This window comes from Podarcis cretensis (assembly GCF_951804945.1).
Source record: "Podarcis cretensis genome assembly, chromosome: 7".
In the NCBI taxonomy this organism is placed as follows: domain Eukaryota; kingdom Metazoa; phylum Chordata; class Lepidosauria; order Squamata; family Lacertidae; genus Podarcis; species Podarcis cretensis.
The window spans coordinates 44,151,707-44,172,724 of NC_137176.1; the positions used below are offsets into that span (position 1 = coordinate 44,151,707).

The following is a 21,018-nucleotide window of genomic DNA, read 5'->3' on the forward strand; positions in this document are numbered from 1 at the left end:
TAAGCATTTATCTACACTTGTTTTCTTACATTTTTATTCAAGAACTGAAAGCAAAAAACAGACTTTTAAATACAGGAAAATCACCTAAATATTTGTCAAGTTTAAGCTTACTGTCCCATAGGTTCCTTTCCACTGTTATTGCCCACAGCATTATTACAAGCCCTACCAGTGCTACAAAAATGGCAAACTTCGCCTAGCCAGTACTCAATGATATTTTGTGTGAGAAGAATGACATTTCTATAGGCACGTTGTGGTAGCAGAAATAAGTATACATTTCAATTGTGCATCTTTTATTAGTTGAAACTAAAATGATCCAAAGAGGTATACCAAGATCAGTAGAAATAGCATATATTTAACTGCAACTAATTATTTAACATTCTTAGTTCCTCCCTGAAACCTGAGGTCAAAATGCCAGGAAAGCCAGTGGAACACACTGCTGGTCAGACTAATTGCTTAGTATATAGAACAGAGGCTCAGGCACTGAAAAATAAAGAGGAGGCAATTTGGAGTTTGAAAGCCAGTAACTCTTATTTTATGTTCCATGAGTTATCACTAGTTTTGCTACAGCCTGCTGAGACACCTTCAATAAGCGAGTCTTACTGGCAATGTAGGATGCACGTTTGACTGGGGCTACAGTCCTAATCATTTACCAGAAGCAACTTTTGCTTCCTAATAAACATGCTTAGGATTAAGCTAGAAGTCAACACATCCAGTCCTGTTTTTATAAACTAGAAAGTCACTTTTAAAAAAAATTCTCCTAAAATGGTCCTTTTTGGCCAACATTTTATTTTTGGCATTCTAATAAGAGATGCAGTTCCATTGTCATTCATAAATACAAAATTTTATTGGCATATCATTAGTTTAGAATGACAATGCTTTTCAATACCACAACAACATTTAGGACACATCAAGTTATTCCAATATGTAGCTACTGGTTTACCACAGCTAAACTATACAGTGCAGTTTTAATAAAAGATATACCAGAAAGATATGGTTCACAAACTGATTCAGATTAAAAAAAATCCTTTAGTACAGCATATTTGATGGGAATAAGCTCACCTATTAGAAAAGAGTATATTGTAACAAAGATGTCTCCCCAATTTGTTCAGACAAATACATATATATGAGACAGGAAATGTCTTGTCCTAAAAATGATTTAAAAAAAGAATGTGTCTAGGACAGCAGCAATGCCTTATATATATATCTATTTTAGGTTTCAAATATATCTCTGTTTTTTGTATCTTACAGAACCTGATTGCTAGCTAATTTATATTTGAGGAAACTAACTGTGCAAGTTGGCAATTCATTCTTTATAAACTGCACAGAATATAGTGCCTCCACGCACGCACACATACATACACACAAATGACCTAGCATTAAAAATAATAAATAATAAAGAATTGCCGGAAATGTCAATTGTGTGTTCGGGGCTCAATGCACTGAATCCTGCTGCTATATGATCTATTCATTTCAATGATGCTTGCATAGAACCACATATACTAGCCCCATTGAAATGAATGGTTTGTGTATAGCACCAATACTTGGCAAATTTCATTCTCTGGCTACAATCCTAGGCATACTTACCTGGGAGTGAGCCCTCTTAAACACAGTGGGTCTCACTTCTGAGCAATCATATACAGGATTGTGCTGTCAGTCATTTTAAAATGCTACAGTAAACACTTTTATTTTGAATTTGTAAGTGGGAAACAATGCTTCTTAAGAAAGCTTTAGAAAGTCAAAAATTTAAAAATTATCTTAGAAAAAGCTAGCAAAGCACCATATACTAGGAGAGGTTCTGTTTATATCAAGGACCATTACAACATTTATGTTCAGAATAAGTGAAGTATGGATTTAATTTCTTACATCCTAGGTTTGGGAGTGCTGCGTTTCCCAGCCAAATGTACAATATTTATAGCACTGGGAAAGGGGAGTGAAAAACCACTTGTGGGAAGGGCAATATTTAACCAGCTACAGCTGAATCCTAACCAGGCTTGCATATTTACAAATTAGTGTATAGCTCTGACTCTGAATCAAAGTGCAACAAGGAACTGCCACATGATTGTAAGTGCAGAGTCAGAGAGGTGCTTCCTGCCCCCCTTCACCTTTCCCTCCTCCCACTTATCATTTGCACACTGGATGAAGCAGCCGGTCAGCAACAACGGACATGAGGTCTCGGAGGCGGCAGTTCTGGTGGGATTTCTGGCTCTGGTTGTAGGGACAGGATACTGTTGGACAATTCGTTTCTTATAATATCCAAAGGCATCTTAAAATGGGGAAAAAATCCTGTTGTAAGCAATGTCCTGCACAGAATGTTGTAGAGTCTAACACAGTCCAATGGTATAGCCTAGAAATATAAGCATTGCCACCTAATCTGAATTACGTGACCTAAATTCAGATCCTGGCATAATATTCATCGTTAATTACTTTAATAGGGCAAATAATACCCATAAAGCTCCATCATTCATTTTTAACACATATAGCTCTGCTAAATCAAGTATCAACTTTTCCTATTGACAAACTATCATTAATGATGGAACTTAAAAGCATCAAATTTTATCTGGATTGTGCCTGCTACATTTTGGTGAGCTTATTGGTCAGTAGCATGAAATTTTGTCCTTTGCTCCTAGCCTCACAGCAACAAAACAAAACAACCCATCATGCTAAATTCAAACTATACAACCTCATCCCCTCATTGAAGCAAGAAGAATTACTGGAGCTGTTACACTGATACCAATTCCCATTGAAAGGAGTATTAAGTACCCTACGTATGAAAGCAATGCAAAGTATTCTGCTGAAAAACTGGTTGTAGCAAATAGCCCAAAAGGTGCACTCTAGAAAGTGAATTTATTCAAAGAAACATTAACACAGTACTTTAAACAGTCAACATTTTAAGTCCCATTAACTTGCAGTATGGAAGCATTTTACCTTTTTTAGAATGTCATCAACCAGTTTCAGAAATATTTCATCCACATTAAAATTATCCTTGGCACTAGCTTCACAAAACCGCATCCCAGTTATTTGCTGTGCAAACTGATGGGAAAAATTAAGAAATCATGACATTTTTAGTCTGGTTCAAGAAAATTTCATTTGATCAAAAGTATATTTAGCTCCATAATAATTTAAATGATCCAGTTTATTTACTAGTACATTAGGATGAAATTAAACAACAATGAACAAATGCAAAATAAGTTTGAGAATTAATTTAAATATTCTGACTTGGATCTTATGATAAATAGGAAGATAAGCCAGTTTAAAGATAAAGAAGTTAACAGAAGGCATTTTTCCCATGCTTTCCTCCTCACTGCAATCCCCAAAAAGTCAGGAGAGGTGGTGGTGCTTCTGAACTTTTAAAGAAAGTGAATTAAGATTATAGTAAAAAGGTTCCAAGGCATGAAGTTACCCAACATTAAAATTAAGATCAAAATGAATGTAATGTTAAGGTTCTGCATCGTTCACACTTCCACAGAAGCAATTTTCTATTTTTATCAATGCATGTTAATTTTGTTTCACCTTCACCTACTTTTTCTCCCTGTTGCCGACTGATCTCTCTGTCCACTTCACAGTCTAACTTATTTCCAACCAGTAGTAGCTCAGCATCTTCTGAGGCATACTGGGGGGTGGGGGTGGAAAGAAGAAACACCAAAGCATAAAATGGCATGTTTCCACTAGCTTAGGCCTTTTGATTTTAAATTTCAAATTGGTCAAAATGAAGTTATTCAGTCAATACATTCATAACAGTTCTAGGCTGTTAAGCTACTTGTTAAGGCAGTTTTGATCATTTCCCCCTTAGTTTAGGTTTCACTCTACCAGTACAATTTAGTAACTTCTTGATTATTTGAGAACTGTTGGACTGTGCAACCTCCTGTAACAAACACTGCATCACTGCTGAATAATGTTAGAAATGAATATAATCCTTATGTTGCACTGTGACCATAATGGTTTACATTGTTTCTACTACCTGAATATAGCAATTTCAACTCAAAAATTTGGCAGGATTCACCATAAGGTCTCAGGGTCAGTCACACCAATTTAAAATAAAACAAAACACAGTTGACAACAATTTAGTCACAACAATAGGGTGGGCGCTAAAAATATAAACCTCAAGTGTCAAAAGCCAGGTCATAAAGGTGTATATAGTATCATATACGGCAAATGCACAGTTGAGGCAAACATTTTTGTTTCAATTCTCATATATTATTAGGCAGGAAACACAGCTGCTGATTTAGTGTTAACCCTTGTTCAAGAAGCCAGCCCCTCTCTCACACCCACTGCTACCATTTACAGCTTTGCGCTACCAGTTGGTGTTTAGGTCTAGAGCTCTAAAGCACAGAGAACCACAGAGGTGGCTTGATGAGCTACGTATGTGGTGATGGCAATGAATAAGAGACCACAAAGCACTGCAATTAACCAACACTCATGAGTTTAGAAAAGTGGCCATATATCTACTATAATGAATTCTCTGGAGTGTACTGCCACCATGCCATTTGACTTTATTACTGTAAGTTTCAAAACCACTACTGCTTTTTTTGAGAGATTGAAGCTTACCTTGTCAATCATTTTCATCCATTTTGGCAAATCATCAAATGTCTCCTTCTTTGTGATATCATACACCAATATAATACCCTTGGCACTTCTGTAATAAGCTGAGGTAATGCTGTTGAATCTTTCCTGACCTGCTGTGTCCCTGAGGAGCAGTAGGAGCAAATATTGGTATAACAATTTTATAACTTCACAAACTGCAATTACAAATTCTGACATTGCAAATTTCTACTGCAAGGAAGTCCATATACTGAATCTGTATCTTACTCCACCAAACAAGTAAGAACCACCACCAGTTTTATGAGGTTTTTGTCAAAGAAAAGTAGATGAACTCACAAGGAAGAAAAATAGCTCTTGGCAGGATTAAAGAACCCCAAATGAAACATGCAAAGAGTTACCAGCACTTCCACTTTTACCACATACAGTTTTAGCAAGTATATTCAACTGTAAGGGTGAAATAATTCATGCATGCAATGGCTCTGTTCACATGTCTAAGTAAACCATACTTAATGATTCCCCAAACAGAGGATCATGGCTTTCTTTGCTCAAACCAACTGATTGATAAGACAAGAACAAACCTTAGCTAAACATCATGGCTTGTCTGGAGTGCAACAAACCACTATCTATCTGTTGGACAGAAAGCTAAGCCAGAGATTCTGGTTTGTTGTTCCTACTTGTGTTAGAGAAGGAGCAAAGTGGGAGCTACCTGTGTGTTCATGGTAAGCCATTAACCATGATTTACTATGATGCATGAATGCGGACAATGTAATGATCATTGGGACAGGATCAAGTCATTTACTGCCATTTACTGTTTGTCTTAAAAACCAAACCCAAGGCACATGGATATATCTATGATGTCTCTCAATACTGCTCATAAATATATGGCAAAACTAAGTTTCCAAGACAAGACCCCAACATCCTACAGCCACACTTAATGTGAGCCTGCCAGACAAGTCACATACAAAATAGTAATTTAAAAAGGTTGTTGACAAGCTAGAACATCTGCAGAAGAAGGTAACAAAGATGATCAAGAGTCTGGAAACTAAGCCTTATGAGGATCGCTTGAAGGAGCTGGGTATGTTTAGCCTGGAGAAGAGGAGACTGAGAGGAGATATGGTAGCCATCTTCAAATATCTTAAGGGCTGCCACATGGAAGAGGGAGAATGCTTGTTTTCTCCTGCTCTTGAAAGTAGGACTTGAGTCAATGGCTTCAAGTTACAAGAAAGAAGATTCTGACTAAACATTTGGAAAAAAACTTTCTAACAGTAAGAGCTGTTCAACAGTGGAATGGACTCCCACATGAGGTGGTGGACTCTCCTTCCTTGGAAGTATTTAAGCAGAGGTTGGATGGCCATCTGTCATGGATGCTTTAGTTGAGATTTCTGCATTGCAGGGGGTTGGACTAGATGACCCTTGTCTCCCTTCCAACTCTAAGATTCTATGATTCTAATAAATGTTTCTGTTCCACTGTACCTCAACCCCAAACATTTTTTCACAATTAAGTGTCACTGGGTTCATGGGTTTATAATTGAAACACTGCTCAAAATTTTTGAAATGTTTTCATTATTATTATTAGGGATGAGCTTCTAAAAGTTTATTTATATAAAAGTAGTACAACAGATTGTCTAGGGAACAGAAAATTTTGATTATCAACAACATGCAGAGAAAGAAATAATAACTGCCTTTCTGTTCACCACACAATTTTAAGTTTGTCAGAAGCAGCTAACTGAAAAAGACTCCATAGCCCTTCTGTCTGCAATGCTACAATGTACAAGTTAATGATAAGTCCACCACAGCGGCACTGGTCTGGTTTGCATGTCACACAAAGACAAACCATGGTTTAGCATAAATGTACAGGCTCCTAGAGAAGAGATCCCCAGTTGTTCTGCTGCACAAATTAGCTTAGCATGTTGTCTGAATCTAGACTCATTGCTTAGATCTCTCCAGACTAACACCAAGCTGTAACCAAGATTTGTCCTATGGTCTATGGCTGGTAGCTTGTCTGAGAGAGCCAAACCATGAGCCTGGATTTGGATAACATGCTAAGCCAAACTGGCTCAGTACAAAAGCAAAACAATCAGGAAGGATCTCCTCTCTGGCAGATGGCACACATTCACACTAAGCATGGTTTGGTTTAACATGACGTGCAATCCTAGTCACTGCCACTAAGAGGACAGAATTAAAGTTGCTCCTAAAGTTCTTTATTTAAACAAATGCAATTATGCCAGATCTTCATTTAAAAGAAACCTTGCATCTTCGTTCAAGTTTGTCAGTATTAACAGAACAATGAAGTATTTGCTCTCTACGCATTTAATTAAAAACACTAATAGACACCATAGCATTGTCTCTCTCACTGTCTGAGCACTGGATGCAACTTTAAAACCAGTGCTTGCAATGTTACAGGTAAACACACAACTGTATGGAGTACATGGTTTCTCACATGTAAAGTATAATCTAAATGATTTGCAGACCCAATCTTGCTAACCTCAGAAAAAATGCACTGTAAGGAACTTTTCAAAATGCACTTGGGATAATTGAATATTCAATCTCTAGCCCTACGTGTGACAAGTTTCCTTTCTGCATCCTGAAGTATGTTTTCTGATTCTAATAGTACCTGATGGTCACAAACTGAAAAAAAACTGCACTAGGCAAAAAGCAAATACTATTCTTTCTTAGCAAAAGCTTATATTTAACAGCCAGTTCTTCATTTTTTTCATGCAACAACATTTCCATTTCTGTCACACTCAGAACCAGAGAATGACTGTAATGAATTGACATGGAGAGGGTCAATGTGATGTAGCTTTGAGTACAAAGGGCTCAGAGGTACAGTGAGAAGAAATTAACATAGTGTGGAGAATTTTAAATGTAAGAATGTTCTGTTAAAAAACTGTTCGGTTTGTAAGCAAACAGAATGAGGAGAAAAAGCTGGCAACTTACTTCTAACTGGAGCTCAGGAGATGGGGGGGGGTGTATCTCAGATGGCAGCTTGCCAAGAAATAGCTAGGCTGGTACTAAAGAGGTGATGATGTGTCTTGTGAGGTTTTCTGTTATGACAACTAGCAGAACTCAGCTTTTATAAGGGTCATTAAAATTTAGAAAGTCAAGCTGTGGTAGGTCATTTAGAAGATATTCCAGTTGAATGCACCAGTTCAACGAGATGCAGAGAGAGAGCCCTGTAACTGATTAGCAGTTTCTGACAGAACAGAATGGAAGGGCAAGCACAGCACCGTTTTGAGAGGGGCTGAGGGAAGGACTCAGAAGAGGGCGAAAGCAAGTATGAAGAGAGGATGGTGCTGAAACTTGGGAGATCCTTATGGCATCACATGGCCATTTAAGAAGAAACCAAGAAACAGAGCTGAAGGCTAAAGCTGAGAAGGTCTTAGGGAAAAGAAAGAGACATACTCCAGCATCACTCCTCCAGGAGCTGAAGCCGCATTGTCCATTAGTAGAGGCTGCCTAAAAATAGCAAGGCCCTGGCCCTGGGTAAAGTCCTCGGTGAAGCCTGTAAGGTATCTGGGGGTAATGAGACTCTTGACCAGAGGGAAGACTTTAGGTGAACATTAAAGGCAACTGTATATTTATTTAGATTAAGTAAGATAATTAAGGAAAGTTAATAAGCATTTCAAAGCACATAAAAGCTCTGTTTTTATATTAAAGTGGCAAATAATCCTATTATATTATGAAAAAATTAAATTAGTATATATATATTTGCTCTTTAAATATAAGTCTGTTTGTCTGTTCATCCCATGCCTAAACCCAGTGTGTGTGTGTGTGTGTGTGTGTGTGTGTGTGTGTGTGTGTGTAGAGGTATGTAAAATATGATTAAAGGAATTATTTGGTTATAAAAGGGATAAGGAAAGCAAGCTATTTTTTATGAATTTGTTTTAATAGTTTATATACCACTTAATATCACAGTTTCTGTATCTTAGATTTCTGTGCCAGGGATCCTACAGGTGATAGATAATGTATAGGTGGGCTCTTATACCTGGACATAACATAAAAAATAAAATAGAAAGGCCAAGTGGGTCCAGAGTGATGGAATGAGATAAGCCAGGGTTGGTACAGCTTCCACACTTAACACTGCCTTTCCTTGGTTCCTTCTTCCCAGCATATCTGGGAAATAATTTTGCTATTGCAGCTTCAGAAAACTTTCAAGATGGGCATGGCATGCCTAGAACAATTGATTTATTCTCCACATCCGAAGAGGGGTTCAAAGTGCTGAAGGCTTCCCCCCTCGTGCCAAATATATCTCCTTATCGCCAAAGCTCAGCAACACTGTGGGCAGGATTCACCTAATGAACCCTGTCAGCAGAAGAATAGATTCCTGGCAATAAATTCCTGGCAATGCAGGAATCTTTGCCCAACATGGCGCTTGAACCCACGACCCTAAGTTTAAAAATAGACTTGTTAAATGCATTCACATGTTTATTGTTTTGTCTAGTGTGGCCATTGGGCTACCAGTAAAGTTTCATGGACACTTTGCTTGTACTGTATGCCAGGTATCACTTCAGCTTGCAAAGACAGTGAGTTTAAAAATTGCACGGTAACACTTTTCTAGTCCGCATCATAATAAGGAACATGGAAAGAAAGACTGTTATATGCAACTAAGTCTTCTCCTCCTCAAGACCCAACCTTCTAACAAGGTGACAAAGCAAACCAACCCTTAAATTCAGTTCCTAAGTATGGAGATTATTCATTCTTTGTATACACTGAGCCCTGTTCTGGAAGATCATGCAACTTCAAGAGCACCTTTTCAGAGGGCAACCATTCTTATTTAAGACTTATCTTTGGAAATATTTTTTCACTTAAAAGTTTCATATATATTTCACAATTTGCATGTACAAAAAGGAATAATCACTGAACTCCACTTGAGCACTTCAAATTGAAGAAAAAACATGAATGTAGGATGTCAGCATGGGCAACATGCATGCCAACACTACCATTCCCAATGTAAATGACACATTGTCTTGATGTACACTTAGCAGAGAGCATCTAACTCCTAGATATACCCTGAAGGAATGACATGGGAAATGAATATCTAACAAAAAGCTTTAAAAATATGTGGGCATGCTTAAAATGTAAATGAAAACACTTGAACACACACTTTAACTCTAGACTTTGTGGCATCAGTATTTTGTGACAAAGGGAAACAGGAAAGGAAACACCAAACTTTAGACATACAGCTATAGACACAGGGCCACTTCAAATGGATTATTTTCCTACATGGATAATGCATGCACAAAAGCAAACTTGCACACAACAATTCATACTACATATACTTTCCACAACATTTCCTATATAAGTTCCAATGGCATGGGAAAAGGTCATCTTTGAAGTGGCCCTTATATTCAAAATTTGTCAATTTCCCAAATGCTGAAGAGAAAAATACAAGTTCATTTTTTCAAGTAGTGTTCAATTAGATAATCAAAACTGAAACAATTTGAGAAATATTCAAGATGTAGAAGTGCCATGTTTGTTTTTATAGCAACGAGAACATAAGCATGGCAGCATGGATTCTTTTAAAGCTTCTGCATGATCCCAACAGCTGATTTAAGTTCTTAGAAAAGCTAGGCAATGCTAACAACTAATTTAAAATAGGTCAATGACTCCCTGGGGTTTTTGGGGGGGTTAAGACAATGAGATTATTATAGTGGCAAATGTTTGTTGGTGAAAGATGCTGAGATCAAACAAAAATTAAAATTAGAGTAAAATGAATAAACATTATGCTATATTTATATAGTAGCCAATAAAGCAACATTTTAATTGTCAATAATGTAATTTATAGGAATTTTACATCTGAAAGGGATTCCCCTACTTATGCAGGAAATTCACTACCATAGCACCCCAGAAACGTGGGTATTTAGCCTCTGTTGAAGAAGTCTAACAAAGCAGAGTTTGCTATCTTCCAAGGCAGCCTGTTTCACTGTCAAACTGTTTGTATTGTCAGTAAGCACTTCCTCATATTTGAAAAAAATCCATTTCTCCTAATCTGAACTAACTGGGTCCTTCCCCCTGGAGCAACAGAAAATAATTCTTCTCCATCATCTATGTAACAGCTCTTCAAATATTTGAAGAAGGCTAACATGTCACTTCTTAGCAATCTCTTCTTTGGGCTAAACATGTCCAACTCCTTTAACCTTTCATCAGGAATTGAACTCTAGATTTATCTTGACTCAAAAAATCATACAAATAACCAATCCAATATATTTATATAAGTGTGAAACACTCTAAGAGTTTCCCCATTCATTCCACTGGATGCAGCAGACCATTGCACAGACATTCAATCTGTGTTCATTTGCTTTCTCCAACAAATATAGTGTGCAAAAGCTCTGTGTGCATAAGAGTGTACAAAGTACTCCTTTGTAGGAATAAAATCTTTAATAAATATTTTTGCTTACTTAAAACGTAGGAAATCTTTGATGCATCACAATCTCCATGGAGTGTTATTTTGTTAAGTAACATCCTTTTGACAGTTTTTTTTAATTAATCTCAATTTATGGAGAATAATCAATGTCAGAACAATTGGTTCCTGTTAGGCATCCAAGTACATAGTTACATGTGACGAATACTCATTGAAATAAATAGGATGACCTTATTTTACTTAGGGCAGAATTTCAGATGTCTTTTCAGGATTTTTATTTTTTTTTAAAAAAAAAAACACTGAATCTAAGGAGGTTGCAGTAATGATTATTTTCACACCCAAATATATTGGCACATTGAAATACTACATTACCTCGTATCGGCTTCAGTAGGCCCTGGCTAAACATCATGCTGGCTCAAGTACCATTCTGTGGCCATAGGATTCCAGATGGGGACACAGATGAGGAATGAAGTCATGCCAGTAACTTTCAAGTATTAGGTAACAGATGATACGAAAGATGCAACAGCAAATAACTCAGATGGAAGCAAGACAAACACATGGTGCGACAAACAGAGCTGATGGTGACCTGCCAAGAGGAGTTAGTAAACTGAATTCACTGCATCTATGCAAGAGTTAAATACTATCAGATTAGATCAGTGTTGCCATCTGAACAGCCACAGCCTAATTTTTCTACTACAAGTTATTAGCAAATCTAGTAAGTTATCTCTAATGCATGAAGTATTATTAATACACTAGGATAAAGCCATTAGCTATCTTACAGGATTAGGACTGTTAAGCATAGGTGGTTTATTTTATCACAACAGCAATTTGCACCACACTACTATGTATACTTCTATAGCATGGATGAACAGCACAGAAACTACTTCTGAACAATTATCCCTCATTCATTGGATCTTAAAGCAATATATAACCCTGTTTTCATACATGTATTTTTCATTAGTATCACTAATGGTCTTTAGAGCAAGCCTAATTTTCCTCATTTCAATTTTGGTGATGTCTGGATCAAATATTTAAGCACAAAGATCTCCAAATGCCATGGACATCCCCAGCCCTAAGCACTTTTAAAGTAACATGCCAATTTTAAGATTGTATAATGATTTGACACGCCGAAAGACAAAAATTGGTGTATGTGAAGTAATAAAAAGTATAGGAAATTATTTCATGAAATAGGCAAAAATGCACTGGTGATTCTTGTTAGAAATGCATACTGAAAATATTAAAATAGACTGTCTTCTTCTCATTCACTTCATATAAGCTGCTCTGGGAGCCTTATCAACTGAACAACAACATAAAAATGCTTAAATAAAAGTTGTAGGGTACATTACTTGATTCCACACCAAAAACATTACCTTATGAATTTGATACCTATTGCTATAGCTGTGTGAGGGAAAGGGAAAGGAGCAGTAGGTATATTAAAGCTAAGTCGTCTTATAACAGTTAATCATATTAGACAAGCATATTAAAACCATGCTAGAACACAAAACTTTAAAACATTCTCCTGGTTTTGGTTATTTTTACTTACCAGATTTGTAATCTAATTTTCTTTCCTCTTAGCTCTACTGTTTTGATTTTAAAATCAACACCTATAAATAAAATACAGTAAACAAAAAAGGAGGAATAAGCAGTAAAAGCAACACTGGTATGATTTAGTTGAATTTAGTACCTGTTCATATTTACGTAACGTAAGAAGGTGGACTTGTACCACTTAAAGAGGCAAGGAGGAGACAAAGAACAGATATTTTTTATAAGCACTCCACATGAACTTATCTAGTATGCTACCACCAAAAATATTTTCGACAAGGGGAAAGATTGGGGTTGGGTTTTTTTAATTACTCAATTATTTTCTAGGAACCACCAGAAGTTCTATTTTTTTAAAAAAGGATCCCCATCAGTTATTGCATTTTAATAGTTCTGTTTGCTTCAGCCTTGTTATCAAGTGTGGGGATATAGCTAGAGAAGTTAAACTTGTCCAACCTCTACTTAAAGGAATATTTTTAAAAGTTCAGCCCCGGTCGTCGGGAGAGGGTCGCTACGCCACTGACATTGGTGAAGTATGTATATAGGTATAACAGCTTCCATTATACACATTTCATTGCGCGTAGCACAATGACTTTTCCGTTTTTATACTGTAAACCACCATGTGACCCTCAGATGAAGGGTGGTATAGAAATTTAATAAATAAACAATAAATTTACTCCTGCATAACATTTTTATTTTAGAAACTACATTTGAAAATTAGGTTATTTAAAACTGATATCATTTGTGGGGGATTCATTAAATTTTATGTCCCAAGCTAGTCAATAGGGAAAGGAGAGAGAAAAGAGGATAAGTTTGGTCTCGTCACTTTTCAACTGGATAGAGTTTTCTTACTGATTGTCCTATGTTTCATAATATTGCAGTACAGCTAAGCAACTCAAATATATGCCACTATCGATGGGTTCAGAGAATTCAGTGCTTTTCGATATACACTAGAATAAAATCTATCATATAAATTTAACTTCAGTGTGATTAGAGACTTAGAAATATTTTTCCTGCAGCCTGAAAAAAACCCTTCAAATCCTATAACTTTTTAACTTTCTCTCTTATATTTTTCACAACTCAAACACACTCACAATCTCAAATATAACACAGAGCAAAAGGTTATAGTCTAGAGTCAGAAGTAAAGTTTCAATCTTAAAATGACATCAAAAACGCCTACTTGTTTTGATTCTTCCGATCCTATTTCAGCTGTTTACAGCTTGACAGCTGATCTCTCTCATTACCAAACGAACACTCATCTACTAAACTTAGCTCTACCCATTAGTTCATTTTTCATTTTATTAAATCTCACAGATCGCTCCATTTTGAATAAAGGCTGTTCAGTCCTTTCCATGGTGCAATATGTATATAATACACTTAAAGCAAGGTGCCTTAAAGAATTGGTTGCCTGCTTATTCAGAAACAATTGTATGTTTCTTTTCTATACAACCTAGATTCTGAACATGAACCCTTATCAGAAATAATTGTCAAGAGTCAGTGTGACCCTGGGTTCTGACTTGGTAAACAGCTAATTTCTTAGTTATTAAAATTGCTGGATAGTCTTTGACCTCACCCAGAACTTCAAGGAAGAGGGAATGCTTCACCTGAAGATGTTAGGAGGCGCTCTTCTTTATAAGATCTTTTTGTTTCAGATAAATGTTTGGATAGCTTTTTTGTGAGCCACTTGCTATTTTTAGTTGATTGAAATGGAATAAAGCCAGCAGAACAAGTGTATTTTTTGTCTATAAGCCATTTTGAGTGTTGTGGTAAGGTGACTCAGAAATGTCGTAAAATTAAGATATAGTGGTAGTTATCCCTGTTTTGAAGTATATGTTGTACTTTCAGAGTTTCTGTACAATCATTATAAATGTTTTCTAAATTCTCTACATGGTATGGCTGCTTTGGAGAACACCTACACTGGTTTATCCCACAACACACACCCATGTACATGTATCCGATAAGAAATTTACAGAAACATGGTTTATACCTGAAACTTCTGGCTTCATATCACCCAGCATGGAGCACAGAGGAAATGAGTGATTGTTGTACTCCAGATTCTGGGGGATATCTTACACATTTTTACTTTAAGAAACAATTGGGTTAACAGCCCAAACCAGAAGTCCCATGTCCTATTCTGTGATTATCAGTCACCATGCACTGACTTCTGCAATCCTTGCTTCCAGTTTCTAAAATTAGCACACATGTTGTGGCTAGTAAGTTAATATTATATGTAACCAAGACTACAATCCTGTATTCACCTAGAAATTACTCCCATTGAACCTAATAGGGCTTACTAAGGAGTAGAAATACATAGAACTGAATTGTAAGTACAGTGGTGCCTCGCAAGACGAAATTTATTCGTTCCGTGAGTTTTTTCGTCTTGCGATTTTTTCGTCTTGCGAAGCACGGACTTTGGAAAAGCTTAAAAAATCACCAAAGTCTTCAAAAAAGGCTACCACACCGCGTACTATGAGTTGCTCCTCGAAGTGAATGCACGGTTTTAAGAAAAAGGAAACAAACTTGCAAGACGTTTTCGTCTTGCGAAGCAAGCCCATAGGGAAATCCGTCTTGCGAAGCAACTTAAAAAACAAAAAACTCTTTCGTTTTGCGAGTTTTTCGTCTTACGAGGCATTCGTCTTGCGAGGTACCACTGTAATCAGTAATTACAACATCTTATTGCAATTAAATGTTGTTTAAATTACAAACAAATCCTATATTAAATGGAGATATTCCTTTGGTTGACAACATGAACAGAGAAAACTCCCATAAGGGAATTTTAGAACCAGAGTGCTATACGTTAACATTAATGTAATATGCACAGAACAGTATCTTATAGCTGAAGCTATTTAGCATTTAATTTGTTTGGACATGCAGGAGCTAGAAAATGAACTTAAAGCTCTGCTTATCCCAATTAAAACATTACACCACAATGATAAGGAGAATACCAATTAATGTCATAAGTTTAGTAGAATACCAGGGGTTCTTTAGAACTCAAGGCACTGGACAACCCTATAAACCAGGGGTGGAGAACTTGCGGCACTGAAGCTCTTGCTGGCTATGCTGCCTGGGACTGATAAGAGCTGGAGTCCAGCAACAGTTAGGGACATAGGTTCCCTTCCCTGCTATAAGCATTCACACAATGAATAGCCTCACTAATCAAGGAGATTTAACTGCTGCAAGATTGTAGCACTGTAGGTCAATAAATCTTAATAAAGGATGCAGGTGGATTTAAGTAGCATTGCAGAAGATTTAATAAAGATTGTACCATCCATCTTAACAGCCAAGAAACTACTTTAAGTTGTTCCTTTGTAACTGTTAGATGTCCAGCTGTAGCATATTAGACATTTTATGTTCCACAAGGAGAACAGCTCAAGTTCAATAGTAAAACATTTGCTTTTCACACAGGAGGTCCCAAGTTTAATCCCTGATATATCCAGATAGTGCTAGGAATGTCTGTTGTCCGAAACCCTGGAGAGTCACTGCTTGTTAGTGTATCCCAGGAAGCTGTCTTATACAAGGTTTGACCATTTCTCTATCTAGCTCAGTACTGTGTACAGCAGCCTCTCTCAACCTTGGGTTCCTAGATGTTGTTGGACTACCATTCCCATCATCCCTGACTGCTGCCCCGGGGGATACTACACTTTGGGAAACACTGCACTAGTTTATAGGTGTTTTCACACTGAGGCCAATTCTGTGAAATAATAACTATCAAGAGTTTCCATAAAAAGTAGTTGAACTAACTGAAGGATTGTTTGTGGACTAATAGCAATGCAGTTACCACTGAAGGAGACTGTCTTGCTATTACTGTCATATGTTTAGCTTTTGTTTACCACCACTAAGAAGGTGTTGGAGAGATGAGGTAACACTGTATAATCAGAGTTACTTTCATCTCAAATGAAAGGGAAGAGTCTCCCCTATCACCCTGGGTCAGGGTCAGATCCTGGGTAATAAACGAAGACTCTCACATCAGATCAACAAAACAGCAATGTCATGAGTGAAAACAGATAAACATTTTCTAATAATTAAGCACTCCCCAAACTGAGAAGCCACTAGCAGTAAATTAATCGGATGATGGGATACTGTACTTCTTCCTCCCTCATCACTTTAGCATTCTAGCAAGATAACTGGCTCTTTACTCCAACAACGCAAGTAGAATGTGCCCAGTGCCTGAGTCTCTACACACAGGCACACTAAATTAGTGTACCCCTTCTCAGGCAAATCTAACTGGAGGTAGTTTTAATAATACAAGTTTATCTTTGTCATCCCAGTAAAGGGCAGGAAAAGACTATTCACTCCCCGCCCTGAGAGGAAAGGAGAGAGCACTTCATCCCTAAAGGATGAGAGAGAGAGTTTCACCTGAACAAACAATAGCAGCATTGTATTTCCCAGCCCAACCTTACTACGGGGCTGCTTGCAGTTTCGAAGGAAAGAGGGATTTCACACGGACCGCAAAGTTATGGATGCGGCCCGGGTGTTTTAAGAGGCGTCTTCACAACTAACGGGGTGAGGAAATGGGGTGGGTTAAGGAACCCAAGCCCCAGGCTTAAGAGAGCAACCCTAATTTTTAAAATAAGATTTGTAACGCCCCACTCCACCCTCCCCACGACGCCCCCGCTTCCCCCTGGAAGTCCCCTCCTCGCCGGCCCCGCCGACGGGCCTCACCGTACCTACGGTGGACTTGCAGGCCTCGCAGAAGGTGTCGTCCGTGAAGCGCTCCATCAGGCTGGTCTTGCCGACGCCCCGCGAGCCGATGATGATCACCTGCAGCTTGAAGTCGGCCGGGCGTGGCGGCTGCTTCCTGCGGCGGCCCTGAGGCCCCGAGAGCGCAGGGGAGCCGCCGGCCGAGCCCAGCCCGCCGCCGCCGCCGCCGCCGAGCCCCGGCCCCCTCCGCTGCAGCCCAGAGCCCGGCTCCATCCACTCATGCGGCTCGCGAGCCCCGCTGCCCACCGCCCGCTGCTTCAGTCAGGGCCCGGCCCAAGGCCCGGCTGGCTGCCCTCGCCCGCTACGTCTCGTCCCGGCCAGAGAAGGAGGAGAAGCGGGGCTCCAGTCGGTCTGCGCCGCGGCCACCCGGATGACGAGCAAGAAGCTGCGAGCCAGAGACGCCCCGAGTCACACGGAGGGAGGCAGCGCCCTCTGCGGCGCGGGAGGACTCGGCGCGGTCACCTTGAGGGGGGTAGCGGCCCGGACACCGGAGTCGGAGGAGGAGTAAGACCTTCGCCGCCGCCGCCGCCGCCGGGCCCTGAGGCTGGCGCGCTCTCCCCGGCCGAGCGCCCCCCTCATGGCGCGAGGCCGCAGCAAGGAGGAGCTGCACCCGCAGCGGCGTCACAGGGTGAAATTTAATGGGCAGCAGCTATCGCAGAGATACAGCAAGGGCACAGTTTTCGCCTGTTGAATTCCTGACCTTTCGGACATCTTTTCTGAGCCCTGTCAAAAACAAGAAGAGCGACAACTAAGGCGGTCACTCCCGTTTTTAGATAAAGCATCGCCACCCTCTCACATCAGGCGTTTCGCATTGTGTGGGAAAGAAGGGAGATTGCTCTCATGGCACCTGCTCTCTTGCTGCGCATATATATATATATATATATGCAAGAGAGCAGATTAATTGAGCTTGTATATTAATCGGTGATGTCTTTTTCACTCATGAAAAGTTTTTGTTTTTTTTTAGTCTTAAGAAAGAAGAGTTGCAACCCTAATAAATAACCTTCCCTTTTCAAGCATCCCCTTATCTGTGCTTCTAATAGTAACTTGAGCTTGGGCTGCATTAAGAGGTTGGGCTGCATCCTTAGGTTTAGCCTGCGCAAACTAGCCTGGCTGGGCTGGTTGAATGTAGGCCATTAGGAAACAAGGTGCTCAGGTGACTTTGTGTGAGGTGACAGGAACAAAGTATTGTTTTACAGGAGGCTTGTGGTGTGCTGTGAAGAAGGAGAAAAAAGGGCAGACCTCCATGAGCTGCTGGGCAGAAGAACAGGACCATCTTGGCTACTAGCTGGAGGGGGCTGCACTAAGAGACCCAGAGCCATGGCTGCCTGCCGTTGTGGACACAAGCTTGCTGAAGCCTTGAGAGGGACAACGAGAAATACTCTTGGGGTATAATGTTCCGCACCCCTTTCATTGCAGACCTCCAGGTATTAATATACAGTGGTACCTCCGGATGTGAGCGGGATCCGTTCCGGAGCCCCGTTCACATCCTGAAGCGAACAAAACATGTGATTGCGCATGCGTGGGTGGGTGGCATTTTGCCGCTTCCGCACATGCGCGTGACATCATTTTGATCATCTGCGTATGCGTGAGCAGCGAAACCTAGAAGTAACGCGCTCCATTACTTCCAGGTCGCTGCAGAGCACAACCCGAAAATGCTTAACCTGAAGCGTATTCATCCCGAGGTATGACTGTATGTTAATAAAGCATATTACTTAAAGACACTAGCTTCCACTGTGCCTCGATCTTCCCAACGAAAATACAATGCTGGGTGAGCACCTGGAACCCCTGGAATCTTGCACTGCTTGTGGAGATTGGGGTGGCGTGTAACTATATGTTTACTCAGAAGCAAATCATATTCCCAGGAACTGCATGGAATTGCAGCCTTAAGCTAATATTGGAATAAGTGGGACCTGCAACCAAACCTTGCTATGTATCCTTACTGCCTATCAGATGTGCTCCTCTTAAGTGTTCCTGCCACTACTCATGCCCCTTCCAGGACACAATCAGGACTGCAGGCTGGAAGTTCCCCATCTATGCTGTAAGTTGTTAGAGCAGAGGTTCTTAACCCTAATGGGTCCATGGATAGGCTTCAAGGGGTCTGTAACCAGGCAGAAAATAGATAAATTTCAATACAACTAAATGAATTGTATGCAGAATCTTGTATGTGTTTATGTGCAGTTGTCTGGGAAGGGGCTCCGTGGTTTTCATCAAATTCTTAAAGGGGTCTGTGACCCAAAACAAGGTTAAGGAACCATTGTGTTAGAGTCTCAAGTAGCAAGTGCCTTCCCCGCTTCCAGGGCTGCTAAACATGCTCATACCTCTGTGGACTGTTATGCAATTATCATCATTTCCTCCTCCCATAATTTTTTTAAAAAAATCTTTTCTAAATCTCAGCATTCTGTCAAGCATGTTGATATTTCCATCTTATTTCTTAGTGGCCATGTTTTGTATATAATCATGCAGGCACTCACCTTTTTGTTGGAAGCCACCCAGAGTGGCTGGGGCAACCTAGTCAAATGGGTGGGAGAAGAAGAAGAAGAAGAAACATTAAGGTATCTTAAGGTATATATTTCTCCATTGCTCAATTTAGGTTGATTTATCTGCCTTTTCATAAATATTGTTTAGATGGGAAAAATTAAAAGGTAGAAGATGTAACAACTAAAGTAAGGGCTGGTTGTAATATATGCCTCCCCTTCTCATTGGCTTAATGCCACTGTAACATTCCCTTTAAGGGCAGTTTGCTATGCAGACATTAGTTGATGGTGAAAATTTAATTCCAATTGGGCAATTTATTCACCTCATGTTTTCTCCCAATGAAGCTGCTGTGAAATGTACATGAGCAGGCTGGACAATTTTTGTGTGTCAGTTTTCACCTGTGCTTCCAGCCTTTACCCCCCCACCCCCACCCCCCAGCTTCTCCTTTGCTCTTCCATGGAATTCCACATGGAAGGCCACAGAATTAACCTGCAAGACAGATAGTTCAGATTATATTTGTAATTATTTTTCTGGAGAAACAATCAATATGTCAACAGGTTATAAAATATGAATGCTGCTGTTTTCATGACAAATTAAGTCAGTATTTGACAGCAGTTGAGGACCTGGGGACAAAAGCTGACAGCATGTCTGCAGCTATAAGCGAAAAGAACAAAAACATTTGAACTTTTCAAATGCCAAGCCAATAAACAGGATTCAAAAATGACAGCGGAGTAGAGCTCCTCTATTTTTCTGCAATAGAAGCCATCTTTTTAAAATTCTCTCAGACAGTTATGAATCAAGCATCTGAGGGAACAATATAGTGTGATAATATTAACTATACCCGTCATAAATTTGAGTTTATATCCTCTGAAAAAAGTACATTATGTTTCATCAATGTAGTGTAGTCAAAGAGCATATGGATCTCGCTCTTCATTTGCTTGCTTCCATATCCATCTGTCTTTAGAAAATTACCTTCTTGTTGCTGAGTTAACACCCCAAAAATAAATTATTTCAGAGCCTCTGTGGAACTTCTATGGAAATAGCTTTTATATCAACAAAACTGCTTGCTGCAGCACTCCTAGCTTACTTATCAGATGGCCTGCATCCAGTACAACAACAGGAGGGGATACTGCAGTTAAAATACTTTACCTCTCTGTCACTCAAAAGGATTTATGTTCAGAATCTTTCCAGGGTAATTAGCAAGATGACTGAAGGAGAGCAAGGTAGTGGAAGGCAAATGTCATTTTCAATAACTTTGTTTTTCTCTTCTCTACTCAGAGCCTGCCCTGTAAAACCAGAGTAGGCAGAAAGTTGATTGCTGTGGATCTCCAACCCATTTCTGTTAGAGTGTCCAGTGCCTAATGCTCGCTGGGATTCTTGCAAACATAAAAATGCCAGACTAA

At 39.3% G+C, this 21,018-nt stretch overlaps 1 protein-coding gene and 1 long non-coding RNA gene across 2 annotated transcripts; one reads left to right on the forward strand and one right to left on the reverse strand.

The window, feature by feature from the left end:
* Positions 1–17: 17 nt before the first annotated feature.
* Positions 18–17,494, reverse strand: RAB12 (RAB12, member RAS oncogene family). The gene is made up of 6 exons (XM_079983008.1): positions 17,107–17,494; positions 12,444–12,504; positions 4,546–4,684; positions 3,521–3,610; positions 2,926–3,030; positions 18–2,263 (listed from the first exon to the last, which is right to left on the reverse strand). Exons 1-6 carry the CDS (start codon positions 17,351–17,353, stop codon positions 2,150–2,152), a joined length of 756 nt encoding a protein of 251 aa, XP_079839134.1. The 5' UTR covers positions 17,354–17,494; the 3' UTR covers positions 18–2,149.
* Positions 17,495–18,722: 1,228 nt separating this feature from the next.
* Positions 18,723–21,018, forward strand: LOC307219662. Its single transcript, XR_013840497.1, has 2 exons — positions 18,723–20,807; positions 20,894–21,018. It is a non-coding gene; the product is annotated as an uncharacterized lncRNA (long non-coding RNA).

Coding starts and splice junctions, on each gene's coding strand:
- RAB12 (XM_079983008.1), bottom strand. CDS start 17,353: ATGGAGCCGGGCTCTGGGCTGCAGCGGAGGGGGCCGGGGCTCGGCGGC. Junction 4,685..12,443: donor AAAATTAGATTACAAATCTG/GTAAGTAAAAAT, acceptor ACTGCTCCTCAG/GGACACAGCAGGTCAGGAAA. Junction 3,611..4,545: donor GGATGAAAATGATTGACAAG/GTAAGCTTCAAT, acceptor CCCACCCCCCAG/TATGCCTCAGAAGATGCTGA.